The sequence below is a fragment of the Corythoichthys intestinalis genome, chromosome 5 (genome assembly GCF_030265065.1).
Source record: "Corythoichthys intestinalis isolate RoL2023-P3 chromosome 5, ASM3026506v1, whole genome shotgun sequence".
Taxonomy (NCBI): Eukaryota; Metazoa; Chordata; class Actinopteri; order Syngnathiformes; family Syngnathidae; genus Corythoichthys; species Corythoichthys intestinalis.
In genome coordinates this window covers 61,845,076-61,864,990 of record NC_080399.1, presented here as the reverse complement: position 1 = coordinate 61,864,990, position 19,915 = coordinate 61,845,076, and the positions used below count along the sequence as shown (strand labels likewise).

Sequence of the window (19,915 nt, the reverse complement as noted above, 5' to 3'; positions counted from 1 at the left end):
GCGGAGTGGACCAATCAGTGACGGGCAGACGTGACATTAGTAAAATGACGAGGGACTTGCGCGCGGAAGTAAACATACGAAGAGAGTGGAGTTTATTCAACATGGCTAGCGTGAGACAGACTGTTGTCAATGACTCGTGTCGATGTGTTTTTGGTAATTTAAAACTGATTTTACCGTGGATTGGAACCTATTCTCGGCTCTCCCGTTCACCATCTGTGTTGTTGTGGAGACGACTTTCAACGCGCAAGAGTGACGTTGCTCGTTAAGAACACGTCACGCAAATAAACGAATCTGATTTGTCGATTGATTTTGTACCTGCTCGAGAGGCCATTAATGGGCTGGTTCCCAGACTATACTCTCAGTGTTTGAAAAATACAGGGAGAACAGTCTGGCAGAGCCAGGCAAGTCAAGGACTACAGGAAACACAGGTATCTGTAATAGCAAACAAAGGTTTCTGTACCAAATATTAAGTTCGATTTTTGGGATGTATCAAATACTTATTTCATGCAATTAAATGCAAATTCATTATTTAAAAATCATCCAACGTGATTTTCTGTTTTTTTTGTATTAGATTCCGTCCCTCACAGTTGAAGAGAACTTATGATACGAATTACAGACCGCTACATGCTTTGCAAGTGGGAAAACCAGCAAAATCGTCAGTGTATCAAATACTTGTTCTCCCCACTGTATGTCTTCCATTTTCTAATAATTGCTCCCACAGTTGATTTCTTTCCACCAAGCATTTTACCTATTGCAGATTCAGTCTTCCCAGCCTGGTGCAGGTCTACAATTTTTTCTCTGGTGTCCTTCGACAGCTCTTTGGTCTTGGCCATAGTGGAGTTTGAAGTGTGACTGACTGAGTTGTGGACAGTTGTCTTTTATACCAATAATGAGTTAAAACAGGTGCCATTAAGACAGGTAACGAGTGGAGCCTCGTTAGACCTTAGACCTCATTAGAAGAAGTTAGACCTCATTGACAGCCAGAAATATTGCTTGTTTGTAGGTGACCAAATACTTATTTTCCACTCTAAATTGGAAATAAATTCTTTAAAAATCAAACAATGTGATTTTCTGTTTGATACACATTGTCTCTCATGGTTGAGGTTTACCCATGTTGACAATTACAGTCCTCTCTAATCTTTTCAAGTAGAACTTGCACAATTGGTGGTTGACTAAATACTTCTTTGCCCCACTATATATATATATATTTTTTTCTCTCTCTCTTTGGCATGTGAAAGCTGCATTTATCAATTACAGCATGTTTTAGGGAATGACTATGTCCTTCAGTTAAACGGATGTCTTGTTTGTGATTATCAGGCAAAGACATGGAATTGAAGGCCAATGTTCTTATTACAGAACTATTTGATACGGAGCTCATTGGTGAAGGGGCTCTGCCTAGTTATGAACACGCCCACCGGAATCTTGTTCAGGTCGGTTTTGTCTTTTTTTTTTTTTTCGTCCATATTCACATCCACATTTGGAGGTCTGCTTCATATTTAACTTTCCCACCACACAGTTTTTCAAAATAATAAACAGCAGCAAATACATTAATTGACAAATAAAAGAACAGGTTCTTTATTCTCCTGAGTTGTTGACAAAATAAATAAACAATAAATAAACACTTCTGTAAAATAACAAAGTTAAATATTAAATATGACAAAAGAGCAGGTACAATAGTCCCGAGTTGTTCACAAACTATAACAATAAATAAAAAAAACTCAGTAAAACTACAACAAAGTTGTAAACATATTTGAACTTAAATATTAAATCTGACAAATAAAAGTGCAAGTGCATTAGTCGCCTATATAACTATAACAATAAATAAAAAACTCAGTAAAACAACAACAAAGTTGTAAACATATTTGAACTTAAATATTAAATCTGACAAAAGTGCAAGTGCATTCGTCGCCTGAGTACAAAATATAACGATAAATATAAAACTGCAAAACAGCAACAAAGTTGTAAAAATCTTTAAACAAAAATATTAAATATCCAAAATATATGTGCAGCTGTACTATATAATTATTTGAAAACTACAATTTACAATAAATTTAAAAGAAACAAACTCAATTGAACCTGTAAATAATTGAACTGAATATCTGTAAATAACTGTGATGAATAACAGAACCATTTTAACGCCCAAATTTCCTGCTATTCTGATAGCTGTCACAGGAATAAAAAGAAGAAAAGACATTCCTGCAGCTGTGTAATGTATTTGTCTGCATATCGGCCACCTTCCTCACCCAGCAATTCTCAACTGGGTCTCATAGTTTTTTGGCCAAGACTACTAGTTTATCCACCATTGCGGGCTTAGACAATTAATTTGACACGTAACAATGTTGCCACTTGTTCTAAAAACCCTTTCTGATGGGGAGCTCGTAGCCTCGTACCAGGAATGCATAGATACTTGCGTTTCAAATGGTCGAACACAGGGCTGCAGCTATCGATTATTTTAGTAGTCAATTAATCGATGAACTAGTTAGTTCGAATAATCGAGTAATCGGTTAAGGTACATGAAAAATTAAAATACCTGAGCTGACCCTCAAACGCTATAATTTTATTTTATTTTTTTAAATGATCTATGTACAACAAAAGAACAATTGGCTAACTTACATAGCAAAGGTCCGCTAGCTTAAAAGGTATAAAATGCTAAAAAAAAAATTTTTTTTACAATGCTCTTAACAAAAGGTTCAAACACATATTCCCACAAACAGCTAAATATATCTATAAACGAAATTACAAATGCACTAAAAACATTAGCTCAAACTAAAACGTATGCTGTTCTTAACAGGGAGCAGTTGGATTCAGCCATGTGAAATGAGGCAGACCAGCGGGCAGTGTATCCACCCTAATCAATAAAACTAAATGCAAACACTTTCAAAATATACTATTACAATGCCACTTTAATTAAACGAATACTCGAAGCAATAAAATTTGAATATTTTTTTCTAATCCTCGAGTTAATCGATTAATCGTTGCAGCACTAGTCGAACATGTTCGACGTATTACTTCTTGTTGAGGCATCCACGGCGAGGCCCTGTCGACAGGGCTGTTTTTTGTTACTTATCATATTTTCGATAGCCAAAATACTTCCAAATTCTGGATGTTGATTTTCTTTTTGGGACAGTCTTCTATCGCTTCCTTTCCTTCCGTGTAGCGTGCTTCAGTTTGAGTACGGACCCTCCTTCCTCCCCTCTGCTGTTCGGCCCCTCCTCCCTCCACTCCACTGTGGCAGGGGGAGGAGCTGATGACTGCTGAGATGGAGGGAAGGAGAGAGGCTGTGCGGGGACGGCCTCTCTCCTTCCCCAAAACCAAAGTTTGTGGATTTAAAAAAAATAAACAAAATACAAAAACTACCGCACGTCCTTGCGATGGGACTATCGCGCATGCGCACATCGCGATGGCGATGTTTAAACGATATATCGTTCAGGCTTAGTATATAGACATCAGAATTCATTCTGCAGTGATCATCATTAATAAAGTATGTCTGTTTCAGAAGCAGCCATGCTAGCACAAACCATGACACTACCTCCACTATGTTGATCAGACGACCTTGTATGTCATAGATCATGAGCAATTCCTTTCTTTCTCCGTATCTTGCTCTTTCCAATAATTTAGTAGAGGTTAATCTTGGTCTCATCAGTCGATGACAAAACTTTTGTGACTGATCTTTGTAAGATTTCAACCTAATCGGGCATTCACTTGCTGAATTCAAAACTTAGGGCACAAAGATTTTCAAACGCCATCTGCAAAACATGCACTGCAGAAGATCCACGAGGCGGAAAGAAAGCGTTCTCATTCAACACCACAAATCTGATCAGTCTTTTAAAGCTGCATCACAATAATTTGTGGAACAAATACGAGGCTGCCGCCAGCGCAAAGACTAAAGCTAATAATACAACGCTAGGGGGCTCGTGACGATTGGAGACGCTTTTGACCGAAGTGATCAGAGCGCTAAAGACCTGGATGAAAACATAATGCAGTTTAAACCAGCCGTTCATCGTCGTTGAGGACATGCGGTTTCGGCTGCTTTTACCGCATTGGAGCCCCGCTACCACATACTGATTGCCGCTAGTTTTCAGATGCGTGCTTACCTACTTTATACGTCCACTATTCTTCGTGAAATATATGCTGATCACGTCAGTTTCCTCACGGACATTGGACAAGTGATGTTAGTCAAGTAAGCATGCTTAACATGACGGCACAGTGTTTAGATCAGAGGTGGGCAAACCGGTCCTCGAGGGCCGCAGTGGGTCCTGGTCTTTATTCCAACTGACCCAGCACAGATAGTTTAACCAATGCGATTTCAGCAGAAATGCGAAGCACCTGACAGCATTCGACTGATTGCACTTGTAAAACAGCAGATTGGTGAAAAGGTGTCCTCTTAATGGGTTGCAACCAAAACCCGCACCCACTGCGGCCCTTTGTGGAATAGTTTGCCCACCCCTGGGTTAGATGATAATGTCAACATGCACCAAACCACACTCCACTCACAAAACTGCCTGGCTAACACAGCAGAGGCAAGTAATGCATTCAGTACAAATTTATATTTGTACAAATACAAATTTATATCGTCTTAATCAGTATATTTTTTAAAAATCTAGTCAAATAATTTTCTCCATCTTTTTTTGAGTGTTAAAGACTAGTTAACAGATGAATGTGTCACATTATTCCACTTACTTGAAAACATTTAAACTTCTCCCTACAGGAAGGCTGTGTGGCAGTCCCTCATAAGGCCACAGTCTACGCCCAACTGGTGGATTCAGAGCTGTTATGGAGCTGGGCTCAGCTGCAGCCAATAGAGATGCAGGGTACCCAATTGTTGCCTCCACCTGCTATGGGCAATTGCAGCGGCACTCATTCAGTGTGTGACATTCAGCTCAGCCAGATTTCACCTCATAGTTTCACCCTTTTGGGTCCAGTCTGCACCATGTTCAGGTATGTCACATTCTCTTGAAACTAACACTCCGTGCAATGTTGTTTTAGTTAAATGAAATTTTCGCTATCAGTGTGGATTTTAGTAAGCCTGTCAGCAGTGCCCCCCAGTCCTACTCCTCGCAATTTGTGGCTCAGACCAGTGGTCAGGCTCGGGTGGTTCTCTCTTGGTGGGATCTAGACATGGACCCCAGTGGAACCATTGTCTGTACCATGGCCCCCAGCTGGACATACTCAAATCCTAAGATGGCACCAGTAAGTTAAAAACATCTGGTGGGGATATGTCGATTTTGGCTGTCATATGTGCTAAAGATACACGATAATATCGGTCACCGATAATTATCGGCCGATAATGGCAATTATGACGTCACACAGATTATCCAGATAATAAAAAAATTCAACCGATAATGCAATTCGATAATTATATACTTGATTTTGCCTCCAAATGTGCTCAACCGAAGAATTCAGCACGCCGCCTCCTCAACCCCTCCCCTCTCTGAAGCCCCTGAGGGAGGAGGGGTTGAGGAGGCGGAGTTACAAGACAAGAAGTAGTTGAATATTATGGCGGCTGTTACTAAAAAAACGACGCTCTCGCCATCTGCGAAACATGTACCGTACAAGTTCCACGAGGCAGAAAGAACGCGTCCTCATTCAAAACCACTAACCCAGCAGCCATTTAAAACTGCATCACAAAGAATTTTGGAACATATACGAGGCTGCTGCTAGCAGGAATGCTAAAGCTATTGTAAACACTAAGCTAAACTACAGGGCTTGTGACGATACAGAGTCGGGCTGTTTGGGAATGCAGCCCAAGGCGGGTGGTAAATTCCGACGGAGCCTGCCGCTTTGGCCAGTCCGGCAGGCCGCCGCCGCCTCGCCATAGGCACATATGACAGCCCGGCCTCTGGACCTCCGGCGAACACCCCGGTTTCTCGAGCGTTCCCCCACGGCGTGCGAGCAGAGCCAGGACCCGAATACGCCGCGGCGAACCGGCCGGGGCGGGCGGGCGGATTATCCGGTACGAATGTAGCTGCCGCCGAGACGAAACACAGTTTTTTTTTTTTTACCTTAATGACACGAGAACCAAAGATCCAAATAAAAGAAATAATGCCGTTTATACGACCACCATTCTTCATGAAAAAGTGATGTCCGGTAAGCAAGCTTATCATGACGGCACAGTGGTTATAAGATTTAAACATGGAGAAAACGAAGTCAGCCAGTCAATAATGCATTCAGAATGTGAAATGACGAGCGGTCAGATGACTTTGTAACGCTGCCTTTATTTTCGGCTTAATAAAACTCAGGCACAAAACAACACGCACACGGATGCGAGCGCAAACTCCGTCCAAATAGTACTGCCGTGTAGCAGTTTAGCTGCTGTAACGCAAATGTCGTGAAAGCCGCAAATGTAAACAAAGCGCTGCAGAATGGGTACATGACATCTCGCTCGTTTGAGGCAATCATTTTCACAGTGTGCAACAAATCATATAACATTAGCAATCACTTTTCAAATTATTTAACTTATTTCTTTGCTCAATTACAGTCACAGTAGATAATCAAATTCTTAAATCAATATTCTGTAGCCACAAATATTATTCAAAATCTTTCCTTCTTCGTTTTTTTTTTTTTTTTTTAGGATTAAGTATAATAATGTATTGCTTAAAACAAGGCTGTTAAGATTATTTTCAGCTAGCTATTTTTCTTCCAAGAAATCTGAGAGAAATACACTTGAAGCGATGGCAGACAATTTCACTTATTGCCAATAGATTTACACTTAAAACTGACTAGTTTTAAGGAGGTGTGTTTTGCAGCGGATTAATGTTATATATGTTAGGAATGGCTTACTTTTAAACGCATTTTTGTGCAACTTAGGTATTTACTCTGTAAGTAATTGTTGCCAAAGGTTTACCATTACACAATGTCAGACAATCTGTCATTATTTAGATGTTTGAATTGACGACTTGTTCATACATTGTGTTGAAAAAAAGAGCAATAAATTATATTTTTGCACAGTAATATTTTCTTTTGTGTATACTTTAAAATTTTACATAAATCTTTTAATAGAATTATCGGCTTGACATTATCGGTTATCGGTTGGAATGAGGAGGAAATTATCGGTTATCGGTATCGGTTGAAAAATGCATTATCGTGCATCACTAATATGTGCTCTTTGTGGTGGTGTATGTTAGTGGAGAGACCACTGGATGCAGAGTGTCTACTTTCTGCCTGCTCCATGCAGGATTGATAAAGGAGAAGATCTGAGTCTCACAGTCTGCCACGATGACTACAGTTTGTGGTACAGCCTCCAATCAAGCAGGTACATCATTTAATCAGACATTACCAATGTGTAATAATAGTTCTACAAAAAGTAACATGTCATTCCGTATCAGGTTTCAACACAATCGTCATGAGCTTTATTTGGCCCAATTTTTGGTTGGGTGCCCTTCTTGACACAAACCAACCATTTTTAAAGGTAGTCCCTGTGTTACACTTGAAGGAGATGGTACCTTTTCTCGTAGGCACCGTCTAACTGTATTACTCGAACACATCAAATATAAAATAAATAGCACTTATACCGTAGTTTAAGGAAAAGCAGAATATAGGGCATAAGAGATCAACAATCCATTCTTAACACCAGCGCGTGTGCCATACAACTGACTGAGCAAGACTGACGCAGCTACTCTCGAAATCAGTTCTCCCGGAGAGTCCAGAACAAATGGCGGGATGCTCTGTCTCAACACAAGGAACGCCCGATATCCAACTGATAAGACTCCAAGAGCCCCTTTGACGCTGAGGTGGCAAAATCCACAACCCTCGTTGCCCTGACAAAAGTAACTCCCGAATCCTCCTGTCCAATCCACAAACAGACAATAATCCCAAACACACTCTTCTTCCTGTTCACGGCCTGCCCCGCGAGACCCTTCAAAAGACTGAATGTTTAATATTCCCATTACTCTCGGCCGAACCGCCAGACCCGCACTGGCACAGCTCCGACGACCCGGGGTGACCCCGGCAATCCAGCCACAAGGGCAAACTCCACGCGTTCACCTCAGTCTTAACCCTTTGTACTGACTCCATTTTGAAAGGTTTAAAGAAAGCTCACTCAAAACAAGTTGGGGTCGATAGCGATTAGATATATTAGATGGTACTGGTGTCAACAATAATCGATGCGGCGATGCATCCCAATGCGGGGCTTGGACGATTCGATTCAATACGGGCAACAAGCCGAATCGATTCAGCGCATTTTAAAATATATAAGACTAATAGCCTAGAACCCGACCCGAATTTCGGGCCGAGTCGGGCCCAAAATGTCAATGATTTACGTTTGGGTCGGGTTGGGCCGGACTTCTCACTGGCTTTTTTAATTTTTTTAAATAAATATATATTTCTATATTAAAACGATGTATTGATGTTAAACTAAGGAATATTTGTTATAAAAATAAATAAATTGGATAAAATAGAGAAAAGGCGCTTTGGTAATCCCAAACATGAGCCGCAGCAGAGCCAGTGCATTGTTTGCGCACATGAACGCTGTGGCCCCGCCCTCCTTTTAATCTTCCCCTCGCGCTTTGGCCTCTTCGCGAGTCTGCAACTGCATCCTCGTATTTCCTTTTCGAATTTCGATATAGAGCAGCAAGAGGTGAAAAGCAAACTAAAGACGGGGAGGATTGAAAAGGCAAGAATCCACAAGTGGTGTGTGGAAAGGATTTAAATCGATAGTGGAAGATGCTACAGAAAACCGTGTCGGCCTTGCCGAATGCAACAAATGTGGCGCTTTGCTCTCGTACGAGAGCAGAAAGACTGGCACCTTGAAGGCTGAGCAGGCATTTTAAAAACTGTACTGGCCTAAAAGATACTAGTCAAACATCGTTATTATCATTTGTTTCGAGGGCTGCACCTCTTCGTGCTAAGCAGGACATCGTGGTGTTCCTTTAAATGTTATTTACTTTGTTTCAGTGCTCCTTAAGGCAGGTTGTTCTTTTGTGTATTCTCATGCGAGTCATTAAAATGAAGAATGTTGTTTAAAAGTATTTTAGTTTATTTTTTTATATGCTGCTTATGCTGTCCTCACTCCGAAGCGTGTTTTTCCCAAGCTAGACAGCTAGTGAACGACGCCTTAATAATCAGACTTCTTCCTTTTTTTATCTGATTTATTAATAGAATGGCCTCAAACCATTGTCCTCTTTAGACCGTTTTAACACTGCAAAAAAAAGTACACAAGCATAGCATTAGCTACAACGTTAGCTTAGCACGCTAGACAAATTCACTAAACGTAAACAAAAAGCGTCTCATACCAAAAGTATAACATTTCCCGTTTTTACAGATTATATACATTATTTTCCCATCCATACTTACGGACAAATCTTGTCCAAGGATCATTTAAGCACAACATTACAACGTAGGCATCAGCCTGAGATGTCGTGCAGCCATATTGAATTGGCAAGAAAACAATAAACCATGTCGCAAAGCGACCACAAGAGTTCGCTGTTGGACAGCACAAAAAACCCTTCTGCAAAACTCAACAAAAGGCAGAATACTCCTCGCCTGGTACAATACAACTGTGCCACTACAATGAACATTTTTCTTTGTGTTGAACATTTACAACAACATACGAGATTACTTCTCAACTGGCAGTAGCAAAACCATATCTGAAATTGGTCTCATAAACAACTTCACATTTCCATCTTTTACAGTTTCAACTTCTGCTTTTCGAACCTTATTGTCTTTACTCTTAAAAGTTTTCACAACTCTTCCCATACACCAGTCATTTCTATGTGCAAGAACATCCTTCAATAGCACAATGTCACCAGTTTTTATGTTTGGTTTATCGTCTGTCCATTTTCTCCTTTGTTGTAGAGAGGAAAGGTATTCACTTCTCCACTGTTTCCAAAACGAGTCCGCTAAGCACTGCACTTGCTTCCACTGCTTTGCGTAGAGGTCCGGAGGTGCAAAGTTTCCTGTGGGTGCTGTTAACGTGTTGGTCTTTTGGGTTAGAAGAGTTGCTGGTGTGAGAAGGTTTGGTTTGTCTGGATCTGTTGATAGTGGTACGAGTGGTCTCGCATTCATTATTGCCATTACTTCTGCCATGAAAGTACTCAGCACTTCATGAGTGAGTTGGACATGTGTGGCTTTTAAAAGAATTCCATCCAGGATTCGTTGTGCGACTCCGATGAGTCTTTCCCATGACCCGCCCATGTGTGAGGAGTGTGGGGAGTTGAACAGCCATGTACATCCTTTCTCCTGTAGGTAGGAGGTCAGTTTTGTGTCTTTGTGATCAATTTTGAGTTCGTTGCATGCGCCAACAAAGTTGGTACCTCTGTCCGAACTAAGTATTTGAGCTGGTCCACGGATGCTGAAAAATCTTCTTAATGCGTTAATGAAGCTGGATGTTGACATTGATTCTATGAGTTCAATGTGCACAGCTCTTGTGGACATACAGGTAAAAAGTACAGCCCAGCGTTTACTGTCCGCACTTCCTCCTCTGGTGCGACGTGTGATGACTGACCAGGGACCAAAAACGTCCAGTCCTACGCTGGTGAATGGTGGCATAGGTGTAAGTCTGTCAATGGGTAAATCCGCCATCTTTTGTGTCTGTAGTTATCCTCTAAGCTTTCGACAGAGAACACACTTGTGAATTACAGAAGAGACGAGTCTTTTACTGCCTATGATCCAAAATCCAGCTGCTCTGAGCGCACCGTCTGTTAGGTGGCGTCCCTGATGTGCTACCTTCTCATGATAGTATCTGATAAGAAGGGCAGCTACATGGTGAGCATTTGGGATGATGATTGGATGTTTTTCCTCTTTTGTCAAATTTGCAGGTGCCAAGCGTCCTCCTATTCTGAGGAGCCCATCTTTATCGATGATTGGATTTAACTTTTTGAGACAGCTTTGGTTTGGAATTGGCTTGTTTGCTTTTATGCACTTGTATTCTTCTTTGAATACAAGGGGTGGCGTGGCTCAGTGGTAGAGTACTTGTCCCCCAACCCAGGGGTTGTGGGTTCAATTCTCCACCCTGATGACCTTGCCTAAGTGTCCTTGAGCAAGATACTGAACCCCACATTGCTCCTAGTGCTGCGTCACCAGTAGGTACATGGCGAGATAGTGTAACGCCCTTTGAGCGCCTTGAAAGGTGGAAAAGCGCTATATAACTATAACACCATTTACCATTTGAATGTTTCAGTCTGAACTGTGCGAATGACGAATTTTGCTGCTTTCTCGAGCTCGTTTTGGGTGTTAGTTACACTGAAACATTTCCAGCCTTTACTTTCTGTGTTTGTTTTCTTGAAAGATGCTGTTACACGTTTTAATGATGCAACAGTGTGACATAATCTCATCCAATGAGAAAATCTTTCAAAACGGCGTGACTCGAACTGTGTTACTGAAGCTTGAGTAACAAATGTCTTGATTTCAGGTTTTCGGTCCAGTGTTTTTCTAAGGGACTGGAGATGTTTGAGCGGTTGCTCTTTGTTACTTGGAAGCTTTGGTCTTGGAGATCGGAATGGCAATGGCACCACCCAGCTGTTATCTTCATTTTGATATACTTCTTTATCCATAATGTCAAGAAAACATTTGTCTTCGACTGACAGTGCCGGTTTGTCGTCATCTTTGGTTCTCTTAAAAACAGTTTTTCCCAGTTTATCCGTGTTTGTATTTTTACGTTCGTTTTGGGAAGTTGGTTTATTGTTTAACTGGCCACTAGATCCATTTGACTCTTTTATTTGAAATGTGTTAGGACATGGGGACATGAAGTAAGAAGCACGACTATTCTGAAGAACGTGTGTTTTGAGGACGTTCACTTTTGGAGGTTTGTGCGTCTTACCCAGGCAGGTTTCACCAACTATAACCCAACCCAAGTCTAAACGTTGTGCATATGGGGTACTATGCGGTCCATTAATCCTCTCTCGGACTTTGTGTAGCTGGATAATGTCACATCCCGAGAGCAATGGGATTGGTACTTTTTCTTCTACTGGAGGTATTTTGTTTGCTGTCCTTTGCAGGTGAGGGTACTGCATAGCAACTTGTGGAGATGGGATCTCTCCTATCGTCAGGAACCATGTCACATTCAATTAGGTTTGGGAGTGGGAGCTTTACTCTACCATCCACTGACTCAATCATGAAGTTTGTTGCTGTTCTGCCGACATTATCTGACAGGCCTGAGCATGTTCTAAGCTTATAAGTGTCCGAGCGTGTCTTTATTTTGAAGAGCTCGAAAAACTGAGACTTGACAAGCGACTTGTTACTTTGTTCATCAAGTACAGCATATAGCTTTAATTCAATTCAATTCAATTCAATTTGTATAGCCCTCAATCACAACAGAGGTCTCAAAGGGCTTTACAGAGGCAATATGATACACAATTAGAAATGAAGCAACAAAGATGAATAGATACAGTTCAAGTCCTGGGTATCCCCTATCCTTAAGACCCTCCATGCCGGCAAGGAAAAACTCCAAAAACTCCAGAGTCAATTGGGAGAAAAAAGAGAAACCTTGGGGAGTACCACAGTCAGGAGAGATCCACTCCCAGGACGGATAGACAGGAACCCCAGAACGGCTAATGGGAATTAGCAAGCGAAATTGTAGTCCGTAAAAATACAGTGGAGTAAAGGAGCAAGAAGAGGTCCCTCTGGTCAGATGAGACGGGGGTAGCAGCGAGGACGTCAATCCAGCCAGGGGTCCGGACAGTCAGGAGGCTGCAGCTGAAAAATAGCCCCTCCCCAGAGGGGAGGGGGGAAAGGGGACACCGGGTGACTAGTGATGAAGAGACTAGACAACTAGATATTAACATTGGAAAATAGAAATAAAGTAAGACAAGTGGTAGGTAGAGTAAGAAAAGGAGATAGAACTCAGCGGCTGTACTGCCCCCAGCATTATAGCTTCTAGTGCAGCTTTACTGCTTGATCTCGCACACCCTTTGGGTAGACTATTACAGGGCTTATTTTTGAGCATGAAAGTGTGCTGTCTGCATCACCACATACTTCAGTGCATTTTGAAACGACTGAGACACTTACGTCTTCGTGTGTCTCCCCGCCATTATCTTTCTCCACTTCAGAACTTTCTGCTGGAGCAGGAGTTGGACCTTGATGTAGCGTTGTCAAATGTCTTTCGCTGCCACATTCCATGCACCCATTTTGCATATTACAGTTTTTCGCTAAATGCTGAGTTGAGCTGCAACATTTAAAACAAATTCTTTTGTCTTTCAAAAATGACTTGTCTTCATCAATGGGTTTGGCTCAAAAAGTTTTGCACTTTGTAAGCGGATGAGGTTTCTTATGTATTGGACATAGCTTGTCCGGACTTTCTGCTGGCTTACTAAAACATTTTTGAGCTGTACCGGTGTCAGTTGGAATGTCTGTTTTGTGCACAGTTACAATTTGCCTGTTATCACCTTTGAAGCTTTTTTCTTTTTTGAAGCTTGTGCTGATCGGTGTGATCACGAAGCTTGGGTTGTTTCTTATTTTTGCTTGTTGCCTGACAAATTTTGAAAAGACACTAAATGGTGGAAAGGCGACTTTGTGTTTTTCTTTGTACTTCGCTCCTGTAGCGATCCACTTGTCCTGAAGCCCGTAAGGTAGCTTGTCCACGATGGGGTTGACTCCTCGAGACGTGTCCAAATACGATAGGCCTGGTAAGTATCCTCCATCTTTGGCACATTCCATTTCTTGTAGAATGTCACCTAGCTCTCTTGACTTTGTGTTGTCCCAGTTGTGGAGTTTTGGGAGCTGCTCAATCTTCTTTAGCAGTGCATTTTCCATGACTTCAGGTGACCCGTAGCATTCCTCCAGTCGTTGCCACAAAAGATGAAGTGCAGCTGTTGGATTGAAGACATGTACTGATCGGATTCTTTTAGCTTGCTGGCGAGACTCATTTCCAAGCCACTTTATCATTAAATCTATTTCTTCTTGGGCTGTTATTTTCAAGTCCTTAATGGCATTTTGGAATGACGCCTTCCATGCCCAGTAGTTCTCTGGGTGATCATCAAACTGTAAAAGTCCAGTACTTAACATTTCTCTCCGTCTCAGGTAACATGTGATGTCCTGTATTCCCTGCGTCTCTGCCGGGGTTTGAAGAGTGTCATACGGGTACAGTTTGGGTGGACTGCGTTCTTCTCTCTGTGTTTGTTGCTCCACTTTGATGTCAGTTTTTTTCTCACTATGAAAACGTCTCTCATCTATTTCTGTGTTCATTGCCGTTTCACATTGCTCACGTGCTGCTTTGTGGCAGGCGAGTGGATCCATTTTTGATAAAAATCTTTCATAGTAACTGTCTGGATGACTTTGAACAAACTCTGCTGTACGTTGCATTGGAGTGGCAGGTTGTCCTACAATTGAATGTCTTACTTCAGATTTTGTGAAACTTTCTTCTTCTTCTTCATAAACAGCAGCCTCTGCTTCTGCGGCTGCAACTGCCTTTTGACAACTTAAGACGTGTAGATTGGCTTCAAGCTCAGATTTTTGCTTCATCATGGCAGCTTTTTGCTTCATAATGGCAGCTTCTTTTTCTGAACATGCCAACTGTGCACGTGCGGCTACTAGGCATATGCCGGTATGAGATTTTCACGGTACGATAACCGTGAGCAAAAATACCGCGGTTTCACGGTATCACGGTATTGCAATTATAGCTCCAAAATTTTGAGATGTATGGGTTTAAAAAAAAAAAAAAAATCAATTGAACAGGATTTTTTCAAAACATATTTGCAAATTGGAACATGAATATAATGTGAAAATAAATAAATATTAAATAAATAAATATATAACTTAAATAAATATTAATTAAAAACAAATATAACAAATATTATATAAAATTAAAATAAATAGAACCTAGATAGACTATACCCACAGCCACAGCTGAAGTTGCTCAATATTAGAGTAAGAACAAAATAATTGCTATAAAAAGTAAAAACACTTCTAAATAAAATTAAAAATATATACTGTATGACTTTTTTTTGAGGGGGGAAGCTCAAGTGAAGTTTCGCCATTTTCAGCCACTGTGTCAACTCTAGTCTACAGGATGCCATGCCTTTGTGTTAAAAAGAACAAATAATTCATAAGTTAATAAGTTAGTTAAAAATGTATAAGTTAATTTTATAAATTAGTTAAAATGTAAATATTGTTGAGGAAAGGTTTCATCTAAAAAAAAAAAAAAAAGAAAAGTGAGGAGTGAGACCTCTCCTCTCAATTAGCGATCTTTGACGCGATTCTTTTTCTTTCCCCCCTGCATTCAAGCTTTTCTCTCACTCAGCGGCTGTGAGACATAAAAGAAGCTGCTCTCCCAGTTTAGCCTAGGCTAACATTCGTCTTTGTAAGTTTTAGTTAGTTTGTATATTGAATTTGAAAGGAAAATGTGTGTTTTGTTTTTGGCGAACTTTTTAATGGAGCTACTGCTATCCTGTTGAACCTAATCACACGTGGAAAAATACAATTGTACAGCGTTTTAAATGTATTTATTTGTATATTTCACCACGATTTGAGAGCTCAATAAATTGAAGAAAAGTACACCTTGTGTTTGGAGGATTTGTTTTTGGGTTTGCTGGCTGTTTAGTGACACTCACGGCAACAAACAGAAAGGGGTGAGCGGTGCCGCACCAAGCCAGTTCGGCTGCATTTTGGCACATGAAAAATAGCGAATACCGTACTAAGGTATGACGGAAAATTTTAGTGGTTTTGAAACCGCAACGTTTTCACACCATGGTAAACCGTGAAACCGGTAACCGGCACATGTCTAGCGGCTACTGCTTTTGCTCGCGCCTTTAGTGCTGCAGAACTAGTAGATGAACTAGTAGACTAACTCTTGGATGTATGCGTGCGTATAGACCTGACCTGTGAGTCTGCATTGCTCGCGTTATCCATATCCTCTGTATTGTCTGCATATTCTGTTTTCCACTTGTCTTTGTTGTTGCCTTGGCGTTGCTTCTTCGTCTGTAGAATCCAGGTGTTTTTCTGACCGTAGGCTCATTGTTGTGTGTTGCCTCGTAGTTGATCCCGCCGCACTGATGTCCTTTTACTATGCTGTCCTCACTCCGAAGCGTCTACTTTTTCCCAAGCTAGACAGCTAGTGAACGACTCCTTAATAATCAGACTTCTTCCTTTTTTTATCTGATTTATTAATAGAATGGCCTCAAACCATGTCCTCTTTAGACCGTCGTAAAACTACAAAAAAAAGTACACAAGCATAGCATTAGCTACAACGTTAGCTTAGCACGCTAGACAAATGCACTAAACGTAAACAAAAAGCGTCTCATACAAAAAGTATAACATTTCCCGTTTTTAAAGATTATATACATTATTTTCCCATCCATACTTCAAACAAATCTGGTCCAAGGATCATTTAAGCACAACATTACAACGTAGGCATCAGCCTGAGACGTCGTGCAGCCATATTGAATTGGCAAGAAAACAATAAACCATGTCGCAAAGCAACCACAAGAGTTCGCTGTTGGACAGCACAAAAAACCCTTCTGCAAAACTTAACAAAAGGCAGAATACTGCTGTTCCTCTCATTGTCATAGAGGCGCGCAGTGAGCAAAATATCCCACACAGAAATATATCTAACAAACCTTTCCAGCATTATTTCGTTGTGTTAATGGATTTATAATGATCAGAAAAATAGGTAGACTATTTAAACATTAAGAAAACTTGCGTTTTTTCTGCCAACTCGAATAAAATAAAATAAATATCTATTGCATTTTGCCGAGGAAATGACGCATGAACTATCCACCTGATAGAACGGACACAAAAATATAAAAGATATAAATGTTTATTGAATATGCATCTTACAGTCTTGTTTAACTGGGAAAATTTGTTACAAAAGAACGGCTTTAATTTGCTTTTTAATTAATAATTATATAATCACAAAAAACGCAAACATGCAACGCATCCCCGCATTTCCTCCACCACTTGGGTCCTCACAAATAACACTGGCTCGGGCCTACGGATAAAACGTACATTTCCGGGTGCGGGCCTACAAATAAAACGCAAAATTTCAGGGTTTTTTCGGGCTCGGGCATACAAATAAAAAATGAAATTTCGGGGTTTTTTTGGCTCGGGCCTGCGAGGTAAGTTAATTGCTCGGGTCGGGTCGGGCTGGATTTTTTAGGCCCGAACTAGGCTCTAATATAGACCCTTCCCACCGACGTCACAAAATCACGTGATCACTGTATTGTTCCGCCCCCTTGTCCGTCATTTTGTGTCTGTATTATCAATGGTCTCAATTGATCGAGCAATTTATAATGCATTTCATGGAAGACCCGGTGCTTTCGGATGCCGTAAACTCACTTGATGCGTTGCATAAAAGGCGTAATGTGGAAAAGCTTCAGTTTATCCATTCGCCGGATCCATATTTGATGCCTAAATCGATGTTTTTCGACCCGCTGTCTCCGCCGTATTTGCCTGACATCTGCTAGCTACCCTGATATGTACAACTATCTTGTCCACACAAAATCAGCCTATTCTCACGAAAGTTTGAAAAACTTTAAGAGCTTGGAGGCTTATAAATACTTCGTTGCTGTTTGGGTGAAACAGGTCCTCGTCCACGAAAATTCGTCAGGAATCTATCTTGTGCTTGGAAAGGTGAGTTACGAAATTTTCAATTCCAAATCTTTTGTTCTTGCTAACATCCACTGTCAAGTCTAATGTATTTCATGTCATTTGTCGATGGAGCTAGGACTTTTAATGTTTATATGGTTTAGCGATAGCACTCTCACTACATACATACGTGTATGTTTCGGCGATTAGCCTAGCAATGATCTTAATTGTGGTTGTCAGCCCAAAACCCTCTAAATATATATTAAATACATCTTACCAGATATAAAATGACTACAACATAATCTGTGGTAATCGTTTGGAGCCCAGTTTTCTCGTCGAATTGCAGCAGCCCATCTTGCTCTCTCCTCTCCGGGTCTCTCGGAATCCGGTAGAACTTCAAGTCTCTCCGTCTATCTTCTCTGTTATTGCAACCGACCGCCACACACGCCTTCACCATTTTGATTATTAATGTTAACGAGCAGAAAAACACGCCGTAAATAGGAGGAATGTACGTAGCCGTAACAGGTAAACACGATGTGTTGACAGACAATTGGGCGGCACCAGTCAGGAGGGCGGAGTTGTGACGTCACATGGGTAGGGTCTATCGGTACGTTCAAAAATCTTCCCTGCGGAATTCCGGTGATGCAACGGATTTGGTTTCCCCATTTGTATTATTTTTCTCATGTTTACCTGTAGAGGAAGCTACTTTACATTCAAAGCAATGCAGGGGGGACGAGGAACCCAAATCCGCTTCCTCACCGGAGTAACGTCACAGACATGTGCAGTTGCAATCGAGAGAGCAGAGAGATAGGACAAAACATAACAATGGCTGAAGCGGAGAAAGAGGGAGTGCTACTGTGTGTAAAAAAAATAATTTTTTTTTTAAAAAGAGAGAAAGCCCTGGTCTCATTCAAAGCACAAATTAAATGCTGTGATGTTTTTTTTTTGTTTTTTTTTGTTTTTAATACATATATCTGAAAGTATACTATTTTCATTTGACTTCAACCAGGAGTGACATAAGAGCCAATAAAAAGTTGTTTAATGTCTGACCGCTTGTGGTGCCTCATGATTCACGAAAAATATGCTTTGCTTTAGAATTGTAATGCATCCCAGGCTTTAATGCTTCGCGATGCATTGCCGAATCGAACCGAATTGAATCGTGACCCTCTGTTTTACGAAATCTATTTTACGAAATTTCGGGATCACACTTTTATGGAAGATGAAAGAAATTTCGTAACAGGTTCGCAGCGAGTAGAATAACAGGCACACTTTTGCTTAATAGACAATGTTTATTGAATAGAAATTGCAAATAAATGAATGAATGAAGCTTAATTGATTACAATCCCACAAAAGCAAGCAGAAACAAAATCAAGAATAACTACAACGCTCGGTCTGAATTGTCAAAAAACCCTTACGAAGTAGTTAAAAACACGTCAACACACATAACAATGGCGCTAGATAATTAGTTGTCGAAGCTAAAATATCCTCGCACCAAAGCGCAATGAGTTCCTTTATGATATTGAAATCAAGCTCTTACCTGTCGACAATGAACGGAGGGCCACACAACGTTCCTGGTTTGAGTAATTAAGGAGCTCCGGCCGAGCGACTACGCGTGAAATCCTCTGACCGACCCTAAAGTGTGGCGCGGGATTAAGCTCTTTATAGGCATATGTCACATGAGAACAGCGGGGCCAACCCCTGATCTCAGGAGACACCCTGCCTGTCCAATCATGGTTAGGCTCTTTATTGTCGTGTCCGATCATGGTTAGGCTCTTTATTGTCGAAGGCAGTTGTTGTATTCTCAAAGGAAGGAACTCACTGTACTTTAGTACATAGTTGTACTTTTATACATAATGATTACATAGCTACACAGCTGTTCTTTTACACATAGCCCAAAGGCACTTTGTTATATATACTTTGTTATATATATGTTTTTAATAATGATGGGACCAGTGCGGGTCACAAAAAGGTCACAGGTGTTTTTCTCCATACATTCCACCCTTTGACCCGCATTGGGTCACCATCATTCCCTTAATTAATACCCTGGTGCGAAGTCAATTCACATATCTACCGATTGTATTCTCATTGATAGGCCAAATTATACATTTCATTAGTTAGCGACCGCTTTACCTTTCGGACATAGCAAAAAACACACACATTCAAAACAGTCAGTATACTTAATACAATGATTACATATAAACATCGGAGGTACAAAATATTGTCTTGCTGTCATAGACATCCCAGTAAATATATCCCACCAATAATGAGCAGACTCCTGCTCAATTTCCTCGGCTGCAAGTACCACTTCATTTTGAGCTATCAATGTGGACACTTTAAGCTTGGAAACATTAGACCTGTGTTCCTCAATCGCTAAAAGACAATGGTTTCAGAACGAACTGGGCCCAGCTCCCCCCACTGCCCAGCATATTCCCTGTTAGCCGCTGGTCAACGTAACGCTGTG

The 19,915-nt window shown here is 40.9% G+C and overlaps 2 protein-coding genes across 8 annotated transcripts in view; one reads left to right on the top strand and one right to left on the bottom strand.

Annotated features, from left to right (window-relative positions):
- Positions 1–19,915, top strand: part of prmt7 (protein arginine methyltransferase 7) — an 84,100-nt gene that overhangs the window by 29,098 nt on the left and 35,087 nt on the right. For 5 of the 7 annotated variants that reach the window (XM_057836975.1, XM_057836973.1, XM_057836977.1 and 2 more), the window contains 4 exons: positions 1,318–1,430; positions 4,709–4,938; positions 5,010–5,190; positions 7,125–7,252. In XM_057836975.1, the coding sequence (XP_057692958.1) occupies positions 1,318–1,430; positions 4,709–4,938; positions 5,010–5,190; positions 7,125–7,252 (652 nt within the window). The remainder of the gene's footprint in view (positions 1–1,317; positions 1,431–4,708; positions 4,939–5,009; positions 5,191–7,124; positions 7,253–19,915) is intronic. The other 2 variants (XM_057836974.1, XM_057836979.1) reach the window with 2 other exon arrangements.
- Positions 12,190–19,844, bottom strand: LOC130916328 (uncharacterized). The gene is made up of 3 exons (XM_057836980.1): positions 18,992–19,844; positions 15,751–16,080; positions 12,190–14,252 (listed from the first exon to the last, which is right to left on the bottom strand). The coding sequence occupies exon 3, from the start codon at positions 14,233–14,235 to the stop codon at positions 13,165–13,167; it is 1,071 nt and encodes a 356-aa protein (XP_057692963.1). The 5' UTR covers positions 14,236–14,252; positions 15,751–16,080; positions 18,992–19,844; the 3' UTR covers positions 12,190–13,164.